Raw genomic sequence first — 23,707 nt, forward strand, 5'->3', positions numbered from 1 at the left:
TTGTAACTGAAATCAATATATTTGAAAATGTAGAAAACATCCAAAAATATTTAAATAAATAGTATTCTCTTATTCTTTAATAGCTCGATTAATCTTGATTAATTTTTTAATCGCTTGATAGCACTTAATCTTAATCCTAGAAAGTAAGATCTCTGAGGGAGGTACTGCTTCTGTGCTAGTTGTCTGTACAATGCTTACCACAATGGAGCCCTAATCCATGTTTGGGATTCTTAGAAATTGCCATAACAATAATGAATAAGAAATAATTAGCATTTATATGTTTTGATTGCAAAGTTCAAAGCACTATAAATAACTAATTCTATTAATTGCTGGGCAGTTGAAGAGCACAATTAAGGCTCATTAAGGTGTAGGAGGAAAGACAGATGGGTGCTGGAAGAACCACCACTTCGCTCATTTGGATGCAAGGGAGCAGGGCGAGTGTTCCCTCTCTTCCTTGGGTCCTCCTTCACCGGGATTAGCAAGGGGAGGAAAGGAGGGCATCGGTCCATAATCAATTGAACGGTTATGATTCATAGACGGTTTCACAGCTGACATCCCAACAGAACAGCAAAGTAAGCCATTACACTTCACCCATTGCTGTCATTAGTGGCTGTAAGAGACAATGCAACTCATCAAATGTGCACACAGCCCCCATACACTTTTATCATAAGTAGAATTCATCATCCAACATTTATAGCAGAAGTTATTCTGGAACACACACTGAATAATACACGTTAGATGCGTTTCACCATTAAATTACCTGCCCTCTTGATCTGACCCCTTCTCCCCCAAATAGCAGAAGAAACCAAACTCCTTAATGAGGATGAATATTTTACTATGCTTCAATTTTTAAAACTGAACACTACTTTACAGTTAGAATGGTCTTAAACCTCCCTCTCCCACGACTTATTTGAATCTGCTCCAGACTTTTTGATTACTCAGTATGTAAGAACAACAACATAACCATTTTGCACCACTGTTGAGCAAAAGAATTAGCCTTTGGACCTACCGCTCACAAACCAAGTCTTAGCCTGATGTACTTTTAAATGAGTGAGATAGAGACCTAAAATAAGGTTTATAAATAAAACAGCAGGTGTAAAGTTTAATCTAAGTGGGGCTACTCTAGCTTCATGAAAGGGAAACATAAAAAAGCACAGCTGATTGGGCTGCAGTGAAGGAATTTCTCAAAGTGAATTTCTCAAAGGAAATTCTATTTTGAACAAACAGCACTAGTTAGCAAATAAGATCTTTGCAATGGTTACTGGTGAGACTTTGGCAAAAGTGGCTGACATTACCACTAGTAAACCCCAGGAGTTATATTGTGGCTAACAGCATCCTGCGGCGGTGGGGGGGGGAGAGATGTGGGGGACAACAGGAAGGGATCACATCTGCTGGAAGGACTGTGACTAACTCTGTGAGGAATGCTCTGGTGGTGCTAGGGAAACTCATATCAGAGTGGGGGCTGAGAGCACCCTTTAATAGGATGCAGAACCACAATTACAAGCTCAGCTCCACTACTCCCCAATGTAGAAAGAGCATGGAGTTTAGAGTTGCTGTGGGCTGTAGATTTTTCCACTCCTGTTCAGGCAAAGCACAGACTGGGATTATGGCTGTCTCTTGAACAGGAATGCAAGGGAGCTAAAGAACCTTCCATTCCCTGTAGATCTGAGCACGTCCAACCATGATCTAACCCCATATTGCTTTCACCATTGCATTACAGGCCTTCACAAAAGCAAAATAAAAAACATGGGAGGAGGGGATACTTTTTCTTTGCATTTTCCATTCACTGCAGTGACAAAGAAACAGTCTTATGGCCAAATCTGAGCAGCGCTGAGCACCAGCACTACCAACTGACTTCAGTGAGAGTTCCTGGAGCATAGCACCTCTCAGAATTAGGCCCTTAACATGCACTATAGTGGCCAGTAATCTAGCACTAACTCAGAACCTCAGGGGACTGTTGAAACAAGCCATGTTTTGCAAGATACTAATTTGCTTTCTCAAAACGTGTAAAATACATTTTCTCTGATGCAATTCTTCAAAGACACGCAAAGTGTGTAGGAGAGATAAAGGGAGTGTTTTAATAGGGTTCAGTAGAGTTTGGGAAATAGAATACAACAGTGAGCAAATAGCTGACTTCTTTGGCAGGGATAAGAGATAAAAAAAAAAAAAGTTGAGGGTTTTTTAAGTGGCCATCCTGATTACTTTGTGGACATTTAAAACAAAGCTTTACAAAGATGCTATTGAACACCAGATTTTTCAAGCGTTTATGGATGTTTTTGCTCTTGCTTAGCTAATACTGAAAACAAATTTGTTACATATTATAAACACAAGCTCCCTGCAACATCCCACTGCTAAGAACAATAGCATACACAAAATGCTGGCAGAACTAAAGGTATTCAATCTTGTGTGAACAGAGAATGTATTGACACTCAATAGGAAGAGAGGTCAGCAGATACATGTATTAACTGCTGTAAAGCGCTCACAGATGTCTGAGGTGCCTCCAGCTGTATAATCTTTTCTAGGGAGCCTTCATAGCACTGAAAGAGAGACCATGATTCTCTCTCCATCCTCACCCCCAGCCTTCCTACTTCTCCCCATGGCTGGTCCAGTCTCCATGCCTTTCCTTCGTGTCAACAGAGTGTCTTTTCCATGGGGCATGGGGGAAGGATTTCCAAGGAAGGCAACTGAGCCTCACCCCTTGATGCTGGAAAGCCATCCACAGAGGGTGCTCTCCCTGGGTGCATTTAAGTGGCTCAATCTGGTCAGGCTCAGGAGGCAATGCCTGATGTCTGTGTCTCACTATTTTATATGGTTATATTTGATCTATTTGAAGATATTTTAATTGATGCTGGTTATATTTTAATTGCCTGTGAATTAAAGCAAGGAGGTGCTGTGTATTAACATTGTGACAGACCCAGACCAGTGGGGTACAGGAGTCTGGTAGAGGGCAAATATACTGGTCACTGGATGAGTAGTTTTCTGTTCCCTGAGTGACCAGAGCAGGGGCTGCACTAGAGTAATCAGGAACCTGCTAGAACCAGTTCAGGCAGGCAGGCTAATTAGGACACCTGGAGCCAATTAAGAAGAAGCTGCTAGAATCAATTAAGGCAGGCTAATCAAGGCACCTGGGTTTTAAAAGGAGCTCACTTCAGTTTGTGGTGCGAGTGTGAGGAGCTGGGAGCAAGAGGCGCAAGGAGCTGAGAGTGAGAGGGCGTGCTGCTGGAGGACTGAGGCGCACAAGCGTTATCAGACACCAAGAGGAAGGTCCTGTGGTGAGAATAAGGAAGGTGTTTGGAGGAGGCCATGGGGAAGTAGCCCAGGGAATTGTAGCTGTCATGCAGCTGTTACAGGAGGCACTATAGACAGCTGCAGTCCACAGGGCCCTGGGCTGGAACCCGGAGTAGAGGGCGGGCCCGGGTTCCCCCCAAACCTCCCAATTCACCTGGACTGTGGGTTCTTCCAGAGGGGAAGGTCTCTGGGCTGTTCCCCAACCCACATGGTGAATCTCTGAGGCAAGAAAATCCACCAATAAGCGCAGGACCCACCAAGATAGAGGAGGAACTTTGTCACAACATGTTCATTTCTTGTGGGCAAGTACAATCTAAGGTTGGTGTTCGCCTGATCAGGAGGAGTCACTGCCTAGAAAATTGCACAGATTCCTGATCTGCGAGGTCAGTGGTGCGGTGAAGGAGCCAATCCTGCAGCTCCTATTTTCCCCCAACTCTCACTAAATTCAAGAGAGATCTCTGGCACCCAGAATTCCAGGGGCTACATTTACTGCTGGTGTGAGTGAGCATAACTCTATTTACATCAGCAGAGAATCTCCATTTCTTCTTCTAGACACAAATGAAGATCCTGTTTGAAGCAATCTGCTTTTCTTAAAGTAGGCCACATTAGAGTGAATATTTTTTCTTTTTTAAACACAGGATGACTATGATTTCATTTGGCTTCATTTTATCACTCGCTATGTATGTTAAAGAGTTTCAAAGAACAGGATTACACAGCCATCACATCTTGGCAAACGTTCTTATCAAGGTTGAGCTTCATTTTTTTTTGGTTAATATTCTGCGTATGACTTATTTGCAAATAAGCTTCGGTCTCATATCTATACGGCTCTGCGTTAAGTTTCCAGAGAATGACAAGGAGAAAGACACAATGGGGGGGGGAGAGACAGATTTCACTACACTTAACACTTACAGCAGCAAGTAGGAAATGTGTTGTTGATTTGTTCCATGACATCTGTTAGATCTGTGCTGGTATCATGAGGTGGGCCTAACAAGTCATCTGCAGATATGAAAACAAGATGAGCAATGAATTTAATAAGGAAAAAAAAAAGAGACAATAGATTCTGAAAGTCATTCCCATCTAACCTACCAGCTAAATGCTCTTTTATATTTAAACTGAAATCCCCTACTTGAAGCATTTGTAATGTAATGTGCAGGAATTGCTCATTGATAATTGCGAGAATTAGGAGGGGAGGTGGAAGTTCAATTATCAATTTACAACTGATATCATTTTTCTATTATTAAGGCTTAACCACTGTGCCTGAGATTTAACCAAAGGAAATTGCCCACATGAAGCAGAATGTAAGAACTTACTGTTAAAATAAATAAATTATTCTCTCATCTTGTTACGCGTATTTGGCAGCTGCACATTTGATATTCTGCTCTATTTTCAAACAATTTGTCATGTCATTTCCAAAACAAACAAATCTGAGATTTTTCAAAAAACATTTATCTTCCAGATAGTCTTTGTTCAATATGCATCAGCAAGCCCATCAGTGCAAATGTTTTTCAGGCCATTTGCTTGTTTCTTAAAGGGCTTGTTAAATTTAGCCAATGAAATGATTAGGGAAATCTGTTTGCTTCACTTTAGCAGTGTTATTACAAAGCATCATATATAAATCTATCAATTTATGAAAACAGCATGACAAAAGTTCCATGTCACATTTACATTTTTTATGCTAATACTGAAAGAAAATGCCTTAATATGAAAAACAAAAGTCAATATTTTTTTTAAATTGTTTCCACTGCATTGGAATCAGATTATCTATAGTTCAATGATTTGCACACAAGGAGTGATGGTTTCTCCCCTCTTAGCAAAGATTTAATCACTGAGGCCTTGAGTCAGGAGTTTAACCCTATTAAGGGCTTTAAGCCCATGCTTAAGTTCAACTGAAGTCAATGCGAATTTGAATTAAGTGCTGTCCTGGTAGGGATGGATTTAAGCACGTGCTTCAGTGCTGTCCTAAATTGGACCCAGAGTCCTGTAGTAGTATATCTCCATTACTTTTACAAAACACTACGTAGTACTACATCTATATAATACTACGGTAATTAAAATGTACATCAACTGTTAAAATAAATGAATAAAGTATGATGCATTAGTCTTGTTTTTTTAGTGTTTATCTGCAAAGGTTTTCCCAGTCATTCGTGCAAATTACTGAGGTTCCAATAGAGTAAGGTTTAAAATACCCATTTAGGGTAAGATTCACCCATGTGCAGAGGGCCTGCATAACTTAAGTCTCACTGAAGTCCTAACAAATAAAAGTCTTTTTTCAACAGAATGTCACTATAAGCTGAAGAGGTTCATTATGCCCAGAACTGCATTTAGAACCAGGAAATGATACTACTTGCTGTCTTTAAAGAAAGAGTGCTTTGCAGCCTATCCATATAATGTGAGATGCACACCACTGCTATAGGTTCCTTCAGTCCGATGGGATTTAATTCTTCCCTCGGTACATTAAGGGATTGTGTCAGTAATTCCCCTTCTCAGTAATTCCCCTTCCATACCAAGTAGTATAGACTGTCATCCATTACTGATAAAAAACCAAGTCCTCTTTCCCCAAATCACACTATATTTTTCTTCTCATGATGCCCAGTTCTGAAAACTCTTACTATCAATTGCAGTGAGCTTTGCACCCAGCAGTGTTAGCTACAAATTTATAATGGGACTAATATTGCTACTTCAGGCACACATCAGTAAAACTGATTGCAACCATTTGTAGACAAACATGGCACAATATTCCACCAAAGTACTAACCTGTCTGATGAAACTGTGAGCTGGCGTCCTGATCAAGTGAGTAGCTGTGAGCAGAATACTGGGGTGAAGCACAGGAAGAGACTCCATTAACTCTGGAATCCGATTCAGGCTGAAAGAGGTTTAAGAAACAAAAATTCCATCATTATAGTAATGCAGAAATTTATGTAAATTACATATACCAAGTTGCATGTGTGTGTATGTTGCTCCCTTTTTAATCATTGTCATCCATTTTTCTTCCTTTTCTCTTCTCATGTTATTTCTTGTTTCCTTTTAATTCTCCCCCACTCACCTCTGTTCAAAGGTGGGTTGATCTTAGGAAGATATAGCTTCTAGGAAAATAATTTATAAAAAAAGATTTCAATGTTGTCATAATCAGCCTCCAATTAGCTCCCTCATGTTAAGGCAGTGTTTGGCCGTGCATGTGTTCCATAGAGAAACAATCTCCATTACACAAAACAGTCCACTCTTCTTGCCCAAACCCGTAGGTCAGGCCAGGAAGGGATAATATGAAACGATCTTACAAAGAGGTTTGGGTCTTCCATTAGATTATCTTGGAAACCTTAGGACTGTTCAGTCTCGTATAACTTTATAAAATTCTCCCCATACACCAAGTCAAGCAAACACTAGTTTTCAATAAGAATTATGTCCAAATGAAGTTTCAAACTTCAGCTGCTTGTTATTTCCTGTTCTAAAATGCATGGAGTGTGCATTTTAAAAAATGTGCGCGCGCGCGTGTGTAGATATGAATATAGCTGAACTGCTTGGTAATAGTGACCATAATGTAGTTAAATGTAACCTCTCTGTAGGGGGAGAAATACCAAAGAAATTCAAAACAGTAGCATTTAACATCAAAAAGGGGAATCACTCAAAAATGAGAAGCAAGCTAAATGGAAATTAAAAGGAACAGTCACAAGAGTGAAAGGCCTGCAAGTTGCAGGGAAACATTTTTAAAACATCATCATAGAGGCTCAAACTAAAGGTATACTCCAAATTAAAAATACAACAACATTAGGAGGACCAAAAAAATGCCACCATGCCTAAACAGAAGAGTAAAAGAAGCAGTTGGAGACAAAGAGACATCCTTTAAAATTGGAAGTCATATCCTAGTGAAGAAAATAGAAAGAAGCATAAATCTCTGGCAAGTGTAAAAGTATAATTAGACAGGCCAAAAAAGAATTTGAAGAGCAACTAGCAAAAGAGACAAAAACTAACAGCAAAAATGTTTTGAAGTACTTCAGAAGCAGGGAGCCTGCCAAGCAATCAGTGGTGGCACAGGACAACTGAGGTGCTGCTAAAGGAGCACTAAAGGAAGACAAGACCATTTGGAGAAGTTAAATGAAGTCTTTGCATCGGTCTTCAATGCAGAGGCTGTCGGGGAGATTCCCCATACCTGAGCCATTCTTTTTAGAGGACAAATCTGAAGAACTGTCCCAGACTGAGGGGTCAATATAGGTGGTCTTGGAACAAATTGATACATTAAACAGTAATAAATCACCAGCACCAGATGATATTCACCCAAGAGTTCTGAAGGAACTCGAATATGAAATTGCACAACTAACAACTGTGGTATGTAACCTATCGCTTAAAATAGGCCTCTGTATTAGATGCCCCATGCAACTGTCTTCCCTCCAGAGTGAGTTGGCAGGGTTTAGAGGCTAGGACGTGGATAAGAAACACTCTCTTCTTCCCTTGTCAGCTGCTGTTGCTTGTCCACCCACTGGTGGGAAAGACAAGGAGCCACAGGAAACCTCAGCCAGGCATCAACTTCCTTCTCCTGCACCCACCTCAGATATCTCTGCTAGGTACATCCTTACTCCACTAGTCAGAGAATAAGGGAAGCTAGCTCTCTGCTTTTAGCAAAAAGAGGGGGAGCTGTACTCTACCCCTGCTCCTCCTTATGGTCTAATCCTGTGCCCAGTGAAGTAACTGACAAGCTCCCATTGACTTCAATAGTGCAGAATCAGGCCCTGTATGAAACCTCTCTTCAGTAGATTAGTCAAGTAGTAAAGAACCACCACAGATTTGTAATGTCGCTAATAACAGGCTCTTGTTTTTGTGTGGCATGGAACCTGTAGTTTCTAAAGGAGATGAAGAAGGAAAAGAAAATAGCCTTTTTATTTCTCTTCTTTACAATTAGCATGTCGGTATCAAACCTGTCACATGCCAGTTCTGTTTCACCTCCATGTTTGGCACTATAATCAGACAGACAGACAAACATGACAATGTTGTGTGATAGCTACCAATCCTTTGGGCTTGCTAAAATAAAAATAGCACGCTCACCTCTGAATTGTGGCCTGGAATAGGTGAATATATATGTGAGAATGATGCATATTTCTGCTACATTTGTTCCCTAAAGAATTTCCTTCAACACTCTCAAATACAGATCAGACGGTTATGGCAGGACAGTTTTTAAGTTTCATTAAATTTCTCCCCACACATCTGTGTGTAGAGATACCCACTCTGCATCTACTGGAGAAAAAAGTATCAGTGCTTTCATTGACAGGTTATTAACCCAAACAACGATCATGAGGCTACCCGCTGTAACCAGGCAGCTGAGTAAGAAAAGACTGTCTTGCAGCTGACAGAAGACAGGAACATACAGATCATGAGAAATGCCAGTGATGGCAAAAAAAAAAATATTACTGTAAATAGGACAGTCTATTTTCAGACTAATACTAGTGAGTATTATAAAGAAACATTGTGACAGTCAGCTAACCATCCATCTCATCAGCGGTGAAAAACGATCTCTTAAATCATATATTTTAAAAACAGATTTCTTTAAGGAAGTCAATAAAATTAAAGGAAAAGCAATAAATAAAATTTATTTGGACTTTCAAAAAGCTTTGATAAAATCCCTCACAAGAAAACAAAGAAGGGACAGCGTTGAAGGTAAAGGTTTGTCATGGATTAGAAACTGGCTAAGAGACAGAAAACAAAGTAGGAATAAATGGTCAGTATGGAAGAAGGTTAATAGGAACAAGGATCCACACTAGGACCAGTGGTGATAATAAATGCATTAATGATCTTTCACATAAAACAAAGCAAAGTAATGCACTCTTGAAAGTACAACTGGAATTATTCATAAACACGGATGTGTTCTAAGTGAATCATTGAGGAAAAAGACCAAGATGTCATTGTAGACAACTCACTAAAAACATCTGTTTAGTGTGTAGTAGCGGGTAAAAAAGCAAAGAAGATATTAGGCGTTTGTTTAGAAAGGCATACCAAAACTATGGAAAATGTTATGTAAACCAGTGGTACACCCTCACCTTGAATATGGCACTCAGTTCTGTCCACCCCACCTCAAGAAGGGCAAGAGCAGAAAGAGAAATGGCTTGGAAAAGGGCAGCCATGATGATTAGAAGCATCAAATGACTCCCATATGAAGCCAAAGGGAAATTAGATCTATTTAGGTCAGAGAAGAGGTGACATGACAGATGAGTTTAAAATAATGAATTGTAGAGTGAAGGTGAATTGTGCTCTTCCATTTACCCAGTCAGAAAGAACCAGGGGACACACAATAAAATTAAAAGGCAAACCTGCTACAAGTAATTTTGTTGTTGTTGCACGACACAGAATTCACCTTAACTGCCAAATGATATTATTGAGAAAAAGAGCTTATGAGGATTCCAAAAGGATTACATAATTATATGAACAATAAGAATATCCACAGTTATATTGGACAGAATAAAGAGTTTTAAGGAATGTAAACCCTCATACTTTAGGATGCAGGCTAATTATTAACTATCTGCAGTTCAATAGAAACTTCCCTGATAAGCATGTTACTGCACAACCATCTATAAAGGAAGTTTAAAAAATCTTCCCCTGAAGCACCAGGTAATGGCCACTGTCATCTCAAGATACTGGACTAGATGGATCACTGATAGGAAGAAACGGTTACTCACCTTCTTGTAACGGTTGTTCTTTGAGATGCGTTGCTCATATCCATTCCAATTAGGTGTGTGCGCCATGTGCACAGTCGTCTGAAAGTTTTTCCACTGGCAGCACCCATCGGGTCAGCTGTGGCGCCCCCTGGAGTGGCACCTCTATGGAACTCAATATATGACCCTGCCGACCTGGCGCTTCCTCAGTTCTTTCTTGCCGGCTATTCTGACAGAGGGGAAGGCGGGTGGGTCTGGAATGGAGCAACACATCTCCAAGAACAACAGAAGATGAGTAACCGTTTCTTCTTTGAGTGCTTGCTCATATCAATTCCAGTTAGGTGACTCCCAAGCCCTACCTCGGAGGTGGGGTCATAGTTATGGAAAGACAGACTGGAGCACTGCTCTGCCAAAGGCTGCATCGTCTCTAGCATGCTGGGTTATGGTGTAGTGAGTGGCAAATGTGTGCACCGATGACCACATCGCCACCCTGCAAATTTCTTGAATTGGCACAATGCAGAACTCCCACAGCTGAAGGGCTTCCTAACAGAGGGGAAAGGAATGGGTGTCACTCTGCTTGTTTATGCAAAACATTGCAGTTGTGTTGTCCGTCATGACTCCTGCACATTAACCACTCAAGTGGACCTGGAAGGTCTGTCACGCTAATTGAACCACTCTCAGCTCCTTGATGTTGATGTGGAGTGAGAGCTCATCTTGAGACCAGAGGCCCTGCGTCTGAAGGTCCCCCAGGTGAGGGCCCCACCCCAGCGCCGACACGTCCGTTACCAGGGACATGTCTTGTTAGTTGAGCCACCAGCCCATGAACTGGAGGACGTGACCCAGAAGAGTGACCACAGAGTCCAGACTGTCACATCCCGGGTGGTACGCTGACGGAAACCAAATCTGGAGAGGTCTGAGATGCATCCTGGCATGTTGTACCATGTATGTACAAGATGTCATGTGACTGAATAGTCTCAGGCAGGCTCTTGCTGTGGTGGTAGGGTACCATCGGAGACCTTGAATGGAGTCCGAGATAGTTAGAAAATGGGTCTCTGGCAGGAATGCTCTGGCACAACCCGAGTCCAGCACTGCCCTGATAAACTCTACCCTTTGAGTTGGTATCGGATTCGACTTGCTCTCGTTGAGAAGGCGGCCCAGCCTGATGAACATGGACCTCACGATATGTATCTGCACTTCTACCTGGTCCCTGGAGTGCCCCCAGAGCAGCCAGTCGTTGAGTTATGGATACACCTGCACCTGCCTCCGGCGAAGGAAGGAGGCAACGACTGATATGCACTTGGTGAATACCCGAGGGGCTGTGGACAGGCCGAAGGGGAGAAGCATAAACTGGAAGTGGTTGTTATTGTCCACAAACCTGAGGTATCGTCTGTGAGCAGGATATATGAAAGTGTGTGTCCTGGAGATCGAAGGCGGCGAACCAGTCTCCCGGATCCAGAGAGGGGATGATTGAGTTCAGGGAGACCATGCGGAACTTCAGCTTCACCATGAATCTGTTGAGACCCCGCAGATCTAGAATGGGTCTGAAACCCCCTTTGGCTTTGGGGATTAGGAAATAATGGGAGTAGAATCCTTTGTCCCTTAACTCCTGAGGAACCTCCTCCACTGCCCCTGCGGCGAGGAGCGCCCGCATCTCCTGGATAAGGAGTAGCTCGTGAGAAGGGTCCCTGAAGATGGATGGGGAAGGGAGGGTAAGAAGGGAGGGGAGAAGCAAAATTGGAGAGAATAGTCCACTTCTACCATGTGAAGAACCCAGCGGTCTGATGTTATTTGGGACCAAGCACACTAGAAGTGGGATAGACGGTTCAGAAAACAGAGTTGAGGATCTGGTCCATAGTCTGACATGCTGTCCCTGGGCGCACCTTCAAAAGGCCTGCTTGGAGCCCAAAGAGGTGCACACCTGGCCCTGAGTGGACGAGGGCTGGGATGGCTTCCGCCTGCCATTCCTACCGCACTTCCTAGAAAAATCCTGTCTAGGACAAGGTTGGTACGGACATTGAGGGGGCTGTAGTTTAAAATATTTCCTCTGAGTAGCCGGGGTGTGCACCCGCAGCGACTTCAGCGTAGCCCTTGAGTCTTTTAGGCTATGTAGCCTGGAGTCAGTTTGTGCCTCAAATAATCCCACCCCATCAAAGGGCAGGTCCTGAAGGGTCTGTTGAACCTCGGGCGGCAGACCCGAGGCCTGCAGCCATGAGCTCCTCCTCATGGTTATGCTGGAGGACAAGGTGCGCGCCGCTGAGTCTGCAGCGTCCAGTGAGGCCTGTAAAGAGGTCCACGCCACAGCCTTGCCCTCCTCAACAATAGTCCCAAACTCCTCCTGGACTCCGAGAAAGAGAACTAGATACATTCATGGAGGTTAAGGCCATTAATGGCTATTAGCCAGAATGGGTAAGGAATGGTGTCCCTAGCCTCTGTTTGTCAGAGGGTGGAGATGGATGGCAGGAGAGAGATCACTTGATCATTACCTGTTAGGTTCATTCCCTCTGGGGCACCTGGCATTGGCCACTGTCGGTAGACAGGATACTGGGCTTGATGGACCTTTGGTCTAACCCAGTATGGCCATTCTTATGAGGGTAATAGCTCCCTAAATTTTAGCATGGAGTTCCAGGAGTTGAAGCTGTACCTGCTCAGGATGCCTACTGATTAGCAATCCTAGAGCTGTAAGCCCCTGGTGGAATAGACCTTCCTGTCGAAAAGGTTGAGACCTTGACCGGTGCCGAGAACAGGACTGCTGCCAAGACAGGGATTGGTGCTGGGATGGTGAGCGGTGCCACGAGTCCAACTGGTGCCGCGAGTCCAAGCAGCGTGGTGAGATGGATCGGTGCCGCGACTCAGATTGGTGCCTCCTTGTCGATACCGGTGAGCAGTGCCTTGGAGATGCAGGCGGACGCAACATTGCTGGCTTGCCTTGGGATGGTGCTGCCTTTGGCGGCGTTGGAGGCTTGTCGCGGAGGGCCAGGGACCGTGGTGCCATCATGGCAATGAGATCCCTTGCGGCCTCAAAGGTGTCTGGGGAGGATGGTAGCCCCACCTCTTCCACCACATGGCTTGGGGAGTCCAATGGCACCGGACTCAACGGTCCCCTTTGTGGGGCCGATGTCGACGGTGCTGGCTTCAAAGCTCTCGATGCCGGGTGCTCCTCCCTGGGACACGCCCCATTGGCCAGCTCCGAAGGAGTGAGTCTCGAAGGCGGAAATCTGCTCCTACCCTGCTTCCATGGCGCCAGGGAATGGGACCGTGGCCAGACAGTTCCCACCGACTTTGGCACTGGGGAATGGCGGTGGTGCTGGTCTCTGTGCCCAGCATCTTTCTGCGGTGCTGCTTCTGCCACGGATGCCAGAGCGCTCTGCGCCAATTAACTTTGTGCTGGGTCTTGCTGCACCAAGATGGATTGCGGTCTCAGCGCCGCCTCCATAAGGAGTTGCTTTAAATGGAAGTCTTGCTCCTTTTTTGTTCTAGGGCGAAACCCTTTACAAATCCTGCACCTATTGGCTTGGTGCGCCTCCCCCAGACACTTTAGACAAGCGTCGTGGGGGTCGCCCAGTGGCTTGGGCTTACTGCAGGACTTGCAGGGTTTGAACCCTTGGGACTGAGGCCTGCCCCGAGTCCCCAAGGGGAGATAAACCCCCATTCCCAACAGCTAACCTCTATTAACACCAATAACTAACTAGAACTACGACTAACACTAAAACTACAGCGAATTGAAAGGCTAGGAGAATGAGAGGAGAACTTGCTAAGCAAGCCACGACAGTTCTAATGACCGTCACTGGCAGTAAGAAGTAACTGAGGCAGCGCTGGATCAGCAGGGTCATATATTGAGTGCCATAGAGGCACCACTGCAGGGGGCTCCACAGCCGACCTGACGGGTGCTGCTAGGGGAAAAAGCTTTCCGACGACAGTGCACGCAGTGCGCACACACCTAACTGGAATCGATATGAGCAATCACTTGAAGAAGAACCACTGCGTCAATTCCCATTTTCCTATCTAAATATTTAAGCCACTTGAGTCTTGGTGAAAAATGCCCAAATAACAACAACAACAGCGAATGAAGCTGTAACAGTAAATGGAGTTTACCCACTTCTCATTTGGGGAATATGCCACTGTCCAGCCTGGAATACCAAAAAGTTTAGTTTACCCACTTTTTTTAACACTACACCACTGAACTGAAGTCCTCTGTTAGCAGAATAGATACACCACTGTGGCAGGTGCATCCTAATACTGTTCTGCCAGGACTACCTGAAGAGATGAGAGAGTCGTTCAGTCTTTGGAACTGTTTATTTCTTGACCTTTCTTCCAGGACTGCCAACAAGGGTACGAATTAGTGCTTAGGTGCCAACAATAGAATAGAATAGAATGCCAAGTGTGATGTCTGTTTTATCTGATGTGGCCAACTGGTTCATTCGGAACTGGACTAAGACCACTCACTAGGCCCACCTAGGCCAGGGAATATTTGTCACATTCAACTAGGATTGATCTGAACTGGTGATCTAGAAGGGAAAGGTGATGTATCATCTCTGCAAATTTCTTCAGTCCCCAGATCCAAAACAGTGCAATCAAAACAATGCTTAAAAGCTTTTACAGCTTTTTCTGTACCTAGACAAGACTTGCAATCTATAGAAGCTGTGTGTGCACATTTCAATAATTAAAAAACCCATCCCACAGTTACTGGCACTTTCAAGAAAGTGGTAGGTTTCTCTACTGCAACATTCAGTTGTAGCTACACCATCATTTTACTGCCATACCAGATGTATATATGTGCTACTCAAAAGAGCTACTGAAGGAATTGTCTAGTTTTCACCACTTTCCTTAGGAATTAATTTCTTCACTGCCTGTGAGACAAATCTCTTGGTCCTATCATTGTAATTCTGAGCAATGCTGCAATGCCAACTTTAACAGCAGACCAAGCATTGGGGAAAGGAGTGATAAGGAGAAGAGAGATAAGGGCTAGACAAGTGTATTGTGTGGCTGGGGCCCACTGGCTGGAGGGGGAGAGGGATATTTTTTCCTCACTTCTTATTTGTTTTGAGAAAATTGCTGCACTTATTTTTGTTATTTAAGTAGTTCTGAAACTTTCATAGATGTCAAAAATGCCTTGAGCTCTTGGAAAGACATTGTAAGTCAATCAAGCCAGCCAACCAGCCATATTAGCAGCACGTTGAACATGCCGGATAATTATGTGGTTTTTGGCAGGAGGGTGCCAAAACTGGCTGTTTTAGGGATAGAAAATGTTTTATTTGCCTCATGTGACAGGCTTCACTGATGGGGGATTTTTGAAGCATCACTTTGCTTCAAGTTTTGTTTTTTGCTATAGCAAATATATTTATAACTGAAGGTAGAAAAATACACACCCTTTTCCATCCCATCAATAAAACTGAAGGCAACAGAGTAAGATAATTAAGGGAGAAATGTCCACAAAACATTCAATGCATTTGCATTGAATGCCAAAAAATTCAACGCTGACATAAATGCCATCTCACAGGCATGAGAGTTGCGGGAGGGCACTGCTACTTATTGTACCTGTTCAAGCAGCTGTCGGAGCCGGTGAAGCTGAGACTCCAGCTGTTTATTGTGATCTTCCAATATTTGCATTCTGGCCTCCAAACGACCTTTGTGCTGCCTTAGGAGTTTGGCCTCAGCAATGAGCTCAGCATCTTCAGAAGTGTGCTGGGGAGACACAATGGAGTCTGGAGGGGAGGCAAGAGGGTTTATTCCTCTCCGAAGATGCTGTTCCTTTAGCTGCTCATATTCCACCTGGAGGCTCCTAATATAATTATAAAGAGAAAAAGGAGATTACATTTCATGACAGCATCCATGACAACATAATTTAATATATTTCCCCTAATTCAGTGAATCTTTTCATTATCTAGATCTGTGGAGCCTAAGTACCTTATACCAAGATAAAGTCTATGATCCAAGTGTATGATAAATTAGACAGCTGCAGCACAAACAAGTAGGAGTGAAATTGCGACTTTGTTAGACTGTCTGATCACAGGCACAACAACTTAACTTACAAAGGTTTGATCCGGTTTTCACCGGAAACTGACTCCAGTGCCCATTTTAGGCCCTTTTCTCATTTTGTCCAAACAATGATTATGCAATGTGTGCATGATTAAAACAGAGTTAATGAAATGCCAGTTCAGACGCTGCACGGGAAGATGACAAAACCTTTGCTCTTCCTCGAGGTCGGCAATGATGCGCTCCAACTCTCCCCGTTCTTCCTTTTCCACTGACTTCAGGATTTGTGCAGGACTCTGCGGTTGACTCACAGGTGATTCTCCTCCCAGAGTTTGACAGTACTGCTGGATGAGGGCATGTTCATCCTCTCTAGAGTAACAAAGCAACACAGATGGAAATAGCTCATGTAAATGTACTTGATACCACTGAAAATATAAATTAGCCAATGATCTAACAGCTTTGCTAAGTATGTCTTTTTAAAAAAGGCTTGCACAGTCACAGTTTAATGATTTGAAAAAATAGCTGCTTAAAAGCAGACTCCTTTGATGAGAGAAAAACCACAGTTGTGGTGGTTGGTAATCAAGAGGAGTTAAACACTCATATATGCGAATTACAAGCCACCTTTATGGATGGCAATGACTTTTCAAAGATACATTAAGCCATTATCATGAAGGGCATCCTCTATTCTCACCAATGCATTTTGGTAATGTATATAAGTGCTAATGAGAATTACGAAATAGATTGAGTGTGTATGTATGTTAAACCTTTTTCAACTGGGTACACCGCTGAGGCAAAGGCATTTCTTGATCGCTCGCTGCATACGCAGCAAAATCTGTACAAAAGACCATTGCTATTAGGTAACCTCCAAGAGACAATGCCAAAATATTCACAAACGTATGCAGTAGTTTATTAGAGGATCGCTTCTACCAAGAACTAACTGGTGTAAGCTCATGAAGTAGTTGCTTCCAGTACGTCTTCCTGTACACTAGTTCCCATGTTAGAGTAAAATGGAAATATCTCTGATATTTCTCTGCTTGAGTATAACTAAACTACCCACTGTAAACCCTGTTACATGGGCTTCCACTTCTTGACTCTAGCTTGATTTACTCCTTGTTATTAAGATATGAAAGTTTGGGGTTTTTAATCAAATACTTATATGTTACGTAACACAAAGTGAAAACCCACCAATTCCACCTATATCATGCGACAGTCTTGGCCATTGTTTCAATTCATGCTCTTTCAGTCCACTTGCATTCATTTACCTTACAAGAATTAAAAACTGAGTAGGGATGAGAAGCTCCTCTACGCTCCGGTTTTGTGTAATAATCTCTCAGCAGGTGCAGGGGTGCACCAGAGCTCTTGGACATTGTGGGCAGTGGGGCCCCCAGGAGCTCCTGGCTGCTGCAGGTGGTAGCGGTGCCCCGGAACTTGGAGCCGCCATGGGTGGTGGCGGTGCCCTGAGCTCGACCCTCGGGTGGTGGGGGGACCCTGCAAGCTCAGAGCCGGGCCTCCCGGGGTGGTGTGGGGACCCTGCAGTTCTCCATTTTGTCCCCCATATTTTTAGTAAAAGTCACGGCTAGGTCACAGGGTCCAGTGAATTTTTCTTTATTGCCCATGACCTGTATTGTCCGTGACTTAGCCTTATTGATGAACAGTACTGTCAGGTGTAGAAAGAGATCAATGTGCAGATTGTTTTTTCTTTCTTCTTATACCTACAAAAACAAGCCCCTTGCTCCTTTCTGCTCCCAGCTACTCTCCTATCTCAGTGAAACACATAATTGTTGTTTTCCAGTAGCCTAGTTACAAACTAAAGGCCTGATTCAAAGCCCAGTGGGAATCTTTCTATTGACCTCAATGGACTTTGGATCAGATCCTAAAACATTAGTGAAAAACTGCAGTAACTTGCCCATGTTCTTCCTTTATCACCTTAAAAATATTCTCTAGTTATAATTAAGATTATTGCTTAAGTGTATTTCAAATTATGATGTTGCATAAAGCCCTAGAATATTTGTAGGGCTTCTTAAAATCCTGGAAGCCATACAGAATCACCCCACTCAAACCAGCATGTTCTTGGACATACTGAGAAATATTGGCAATTCTAGCCTCAGACCTCAAGTGAGCAGTGAGTGCCACAACACAGCACTGAACCAGACCGAAGAGACAGAACATTGTGAAACCAGGTTTGGTTTTTTTTTTTAGAAAGATTGTCTAAAGTATTCATTTAACTGATAAGTGCAACATGTAACTGATAAGTGTGAACAAATGGCATCATTTTGAAGTGCAGAGATATCCTTATGGTAAGAGAGACACGTTTTTGTGAAAAGTCCAGGTGATACACGAAGTCAAATATTTCCATTTGGCTACTTTAATTAGTTTTTAAATAGATACCAAAAAGGCACTGTTTAAATTTACAAGTTTATTCATTAAGCACTGACATCTAAAATAGAACTTTTTAAAAAAGTGCTCCCAAAGCTGAATTTTTATATGTTAAAGTCCTGTTCTGTCATTTTTGGTATGATTTGATAATCTGTGTAATCTGTGAATTTTTACATAACATTTATAAGACACTGAAAAATGAAATTTACGAACGATAATTGCTGACAGAACCCTCACGGTACTGCTACTAGCTGGTGTGACTGCAACAGATAAATACAACCTCATCAAAAAAAAAAAAAAAATGTAGTAGTTTTTTTATTTCAAACTCCACAATCATATTCATTCAGGACAGAGGAGATTTGCTCCACTTCTCTCTCACTGTGGCTACCCCACACGGAATATAGAGGACAAAGATTGGAAGTATTGATTTGTCCATTATAAGCAGCATACTCTTACAGATAACATTCCTGTTCAATGAACACCAGATAAAGGAAGAAATCTATTTAAGGAAAAGATGAATCTTTGCTATGTATCTCTCCCTCAACCTTCTGTCTGCCTTGCTAAATTATTGGTCTGAAAGGCAGGACCTTGTGTCTGCACTAACAAATCTCATGACAGTAATTAAGATAGATCTATTAGTGGCACTGGAGTTTTAATTCAGGGTTTCATGATGACAGAATGGCCTACAAGACAAGGAAGCAGCAAATGCACTCTGGCAAACAAACCTTTTGATATTGAGAATCCATTCCACTTTCCTCTCCAAAACTGATAGGGGATGGTAGGCAACAACCAGAATAAAAGCAAAGCATAAAAATTAACTCCTCAGCCTTTTTCAGTAGTTATTCCACTGAAGATTTTCAGCTTAGTTTGATTCAAAATCAGGATCATGAAGATGGAGAAGCTATCAGACTGCACTGTAATGTTTAGTGCCTGCGCAATTTAGCAGAATGACAGCATTAAGATGTAAAAATGAGCTGCAGGAAGGTCAAACTTAAGAGAGGTGCATCTCACGTAACAAGCCATGGAAATCTGCACTTGAAACATGCTAGTGTGTGTGTGTGTGTGTGTGTATCAATGTCTTTAAATAGGTGTGTATATATTGTATGCATAAGTATATGGAGAATAAGGGGCAAATGGGTGTAGTTTCCCACGTCTTTCAGAGCGTTCAGTCTAAGCTCTAAAAAAAGATCAAGTCTTTCTGACAGAATCATTCTGAGCTCTGGTGTATTCATGATTCTATTTGACTGAGAAAACCAGATAATAAATTAAATCTTATGTACTAACCTGAATGTGCTGGTGATAATTATATTTTCCCCCTTGACCGAGCGTTGCTGTGAGAAATAGCAAAATCCTGAAGGTTCAACAGCATTGTCAAAAATTTTCTCTCCCTCTTTCACTGTTTGAGTGATTGCCTGAACAAAGAAGTAGGACTGATTGGACTTGTAGGCTCTAAAGTTTTATATAATTCTACATTCAAAAATAAAACTATGTAAAACTTTAGAGCCTACAAGTCCAATCAGTCCTACTTCTTTGTTCAGCCAGTCGCTCAGACAAACAAGTTAGTTTGCATTTCCAGAAGATAATGCTGCCTGCTACTTGTTTACAATGGCACCTGAAAGTGAGAACAGGCATTTGCATGGCACTGTTGTAGCGGGCGTCGCAAGATATTTACATGCCAGATGCGCTAAAGATCCATATGTCTCTTGATGCTTCCACCATTCCAGAGGACGTGTGTCCATGCTGATGACAGGTTCTGCTAGATAACGATCCAAAGCAGTGTGGACTGACGCATGTTCATTTTCATTATCTGAGTCAGATGCCACCAGCAGAAGGTTGATGTTCTTTTTTTTGGCAGTTTGGGTTCTGTAGTTTCTGCATCAGAGTGTTGCTCTTTTAAGACTTCTGAAAGCATGCTCCACACCTCATCCCTCTCAGATTTTGGATGGCACTTCAGATTCTTAACTCTTGGGTCAAGTGCTGTAGCTATCGTTTGAAATTTCACATTGGTACCTTCTTTGCATTTTGTCAAATTTACAGTGAAAATGTTCTTAAAACAAACAACATGTACTGGGTCACCCTCCGAGACTGATATAACATGAAATATATGGCAGAATGTGGGTAAAACAGAGCAGGAGACATACAATTCTCCCCTAAGGAGTTCAGTCACAAATTTAATAACACATTATTTTTTTAATGAGTGTCTTCAGCATGGAAGCATGTCCTCTGGAGCGATGTCCAAAGCATAGAGACGCATATGAATCTTTAGCGCATCTGGCATGTAAATAACTTGGGACATCAGCTACAACGGTGCCACGTGAACGCCTGTTCTCACTTTCAGGTGACATTCTAATTAAGAAGTGGGCAGCATTATCTCCTGTAAATGTAAAGAAACTTGTTCGCTTAGCTATTGGCTTAACAAGAAGTAGGACTCAATGGTCTTGTAGGCTCTAAAGTTTTACATTGTTTTGTTTTTGAGTGCAGTTATGTAACAAAAAATATTTGTAAGTTTCACTTTCATGATAAAGAGATTGCACTACAGTACTCATATGAGGTGAATTGAAATTTGATACAATTTATCATTTTTACAGTGCAAAAATTTGTAATAAAAATAATATAAAGTGAGTACTGTACACTTTGTATTCTGTGTTGTAATTGAAATCAATATATTTGAAAATGTAGAAAAGCATCCAAAAATATGTAATAAATTTCAATTGGTATTCTATTGTTTAACAGTGTGATTAATTGTAATTAATTTTTTTCATTGCAATTAATTTTTTTTAGTTAAACACATGAATTAACTGTGATTAATCAACAGCCCTAGCTAAAACCAAATTAACCTAGAAGAAAAATTAACAGGACCCCCTTATCCAAATGTTTAGAATATTCTTCCAGAATGTACGATAGCAAAGGCTATGAAGGAAAAAATTCTCCTCTCCTTTAACATATTTACATCAGGAAGATCCTAATATATTGTTTTAGGGACATTTTGGACGCTCTGCACTGGACACTTTCCATGCTTTCTAAAACTTGCTAATATGGCTTTAAATGAGGAAAATGTTTATATTTTAGTGAACTTCATGTTATATTGTCAGGTTATGAGAACTGAGTTTCAGGCAAAAGAGAAATTATAGTGTAGTCCAGGATAAGACAGAGAAGAAAAAGCAAATTCTCTGAAAAATGACTTCTGAACCATACAACATGTTCCAGAATTTTCCAATGTTAAAAGTGACTTTGCCCCTCTTACAAGTTTGCAATAAACTGAAGGACTCTCAGGGACCAATAAAATAATATCAAAGAACAGAGCTCTGCTAATTAGAAGTACAGAACTTTATTTACAAATCAGTAATTATCTCCTGAGGCCCAGCAGAATGCACTAAGATAGAGGGATTTTGCCCAGATATGTTTATATTAGATGAGCCTGAGATGAAAATTTTTGACCTAAATTTCAGCCACCCCATAAAGTTCAGGTTATTCACATCCAGAGATTTCGTTTCTATGGTATATTGTATCTAAAAAACCTACAGATGGGCCTGAACCAAAATCCCAGGTATTACAGAAGTTCAGGACATGAACTGGGATCTGGAGTTGAATTTCACAGATGTCTTCTATATCTGCAATGGGCCTGTGACAGAGGCCCATTGATGGTTCACCACTCTGTGTCATCAAGTCCTGTCAAGCCTGACATACTCACTATACCCAACACACTATTGTCACAATCTGAATCTAAAAGATTTCATGTAAGGTATCATATACACTGGTAAGATGCTGATACTGATAATCATTGAGTGGTATATGTATGGGGTGTGTACAAAGAGTAATAAATATGTACTAGAATTATGTTCTTAAAATGTGTTTGGAAAGCAATGCACAAGCCCAATCTGTCTTTGATAAAGAATGTGCACTTGCTTGTCAAGCGGAGATAATGAAGGTACATTTACATAGAAGGTAAATAAAGCTAGCAAGCAGGGAAGAAGACAGCATGCTGCCCATATCCCAGCAGAAGAGAGAAACTTTATCTGGGGAAATGCTACAGAACAATACATTTCACAGGTTTACAGGGCTATACAAAGGGGGTCTGAATCTCAAATGATAAGCAATTGAATCAACTAATTGTATACTATATTACTGTATTATAAAAGTGTATTCAGTAAACCTGTGACACACTGTTGATTAATACCATTGTGAAATATATGCAGTAACATTATATAAGGAATTATGGATACTCGCGGATATTATGCTTTAAAGTGTGACCAAACACATGGAGAAACAGGTTTTCTCCCAGACAGGAAGGAGGGCAGCTGCCTCCAATGTAAAATTAAGCATTATGGAATCAAAACAATGGAAGCCCTATTTACATATGAATCAGTGAGGGAGGATGGGAAGTCAACAGGAAGAGAAGAACAGCAGGAAGACTTCCTGCTTCTTGTAACAGGGTCAATAAACTTTGGGAGATATAAATGGAAACAGAAAGGCATTTGGAATTCTTCACCTGAAGAGGTAAAGGAACTGAGCTCTGTGAAAGCTGACCAGACTCTCTGGCCAGGACCTATGTTGGAAAAGAGACTTGGTGAAAAACACTTCTTTGAACAAGAGACTCTAATTTATTAAATCAGGTTTTGGTCTTAGAAGTGTATTTTTACTTTTGTTTGCTTGCACCCCTTTCTATCTTTCTTCCTTATACTTGGTATCACTTAATCTTATGTCCTTTCATTAGATAAACTTGTTTTACTAATAATATAAACCAACAGTGCTGTGATTGAAATAAGAGTGTTTGTCAAATCCCAGCTAAATTAATGAGCTGTTGCTTACTGCCTCTTTAAAGAGCAGCGAACTTAACTTCTGTGAGCATTCTGTAAGGTGGCTGGACACTGCAGGGAGACATCTCTGGGGAACTCAGGAGTTGGGGTTCACTGTTTGTTACCTGTAAGACAAGGTCTGGACTGGCAGAGTCATGAAGAGTTTGCTGGCAAGACAGACAAGCTGGGGTGTCAGGGAGCTGTCACACAGCTTAGCAGTAGCAAAACTTTCACTTGCTGAGGCTGAGAGGAGTAACAGCAACTCACAATTCTGGAAACCCCAGCAGACTTTCACAGGGCCAAATCAAAATTTTAATCACAACACTTTTGAATTTTATGTGGGTTGAAATCTGGATCCAACTATTTCAGTTCAAGCACATCTCAAATAAAGCCTGAAAAATACCTGCAAACAGAACCAGGGCGCAACTGGAAAAAACTGCCCTCCTTGACCCCTATGACTCTGCTCTTACAAATATTTAATAACATGTAACTTTTCTCTACAGGATCGGGACCTAAATTTGGAAGTCATCCCAGCATCATAATATACAGAATCTACTGAATTAACCTTTGTTATGAGGCTTGTGACCAATTTCAGACCCAAGGGTTTTAAACATTCAAAAGCTTACGGCAAAAGAGGGA

General features: G+C 41.9%; 1 protein-coding gene across 1 annotated transcript in view; it reads right to left on the reverse strand.

Moving 5' to 3' along the window:
• UTRN (utrophin) overlaps window positions 1-23,707 on the reverse strand; it is a 513,556-nt gene that overhangs the window by 7,037 nt on the left and 482,812 nt on the right. The window contains exons 69-72 of the mRNA XM_026649537.2: window positions 16,107-16,265; window positions 15,459-15,702; window positions 6,043-6,151; window positions 4,198-4,284 (exon numbers count right to left, since the gene is read on the reverse strand). Of these exons, the coding sequence (XP_026505322.1) occupies window positions 4,198-4,284; window positions 6,043-6,151; window positions 15,459-15,702; window positions 16,107-16,265 (599 nt within the window). The remainder of the gene's footprint in view (window positions 1-4,197; window positions 4,285-6,042; window positions 6,152-15,458; window positions 15,703-16,106; window positions 16,266-23,707) is intronic.

The sequence above is a fragment of the Terrapene carolina genome, unplaced genomic scaffold (assembly GCF_002925995.2).
Source record: "Terrapene carolina triunguis isolate 2854851 unplaced genomic scaffold, T_m_triunguis-2.0 Scaffold85, whole genome shotgun sequence".
Lineage (NCBI taxonomy): Eukaryota > Metazoa > Chordata > Testudines > Emydidae > Terrapene > Terrapene triunguis.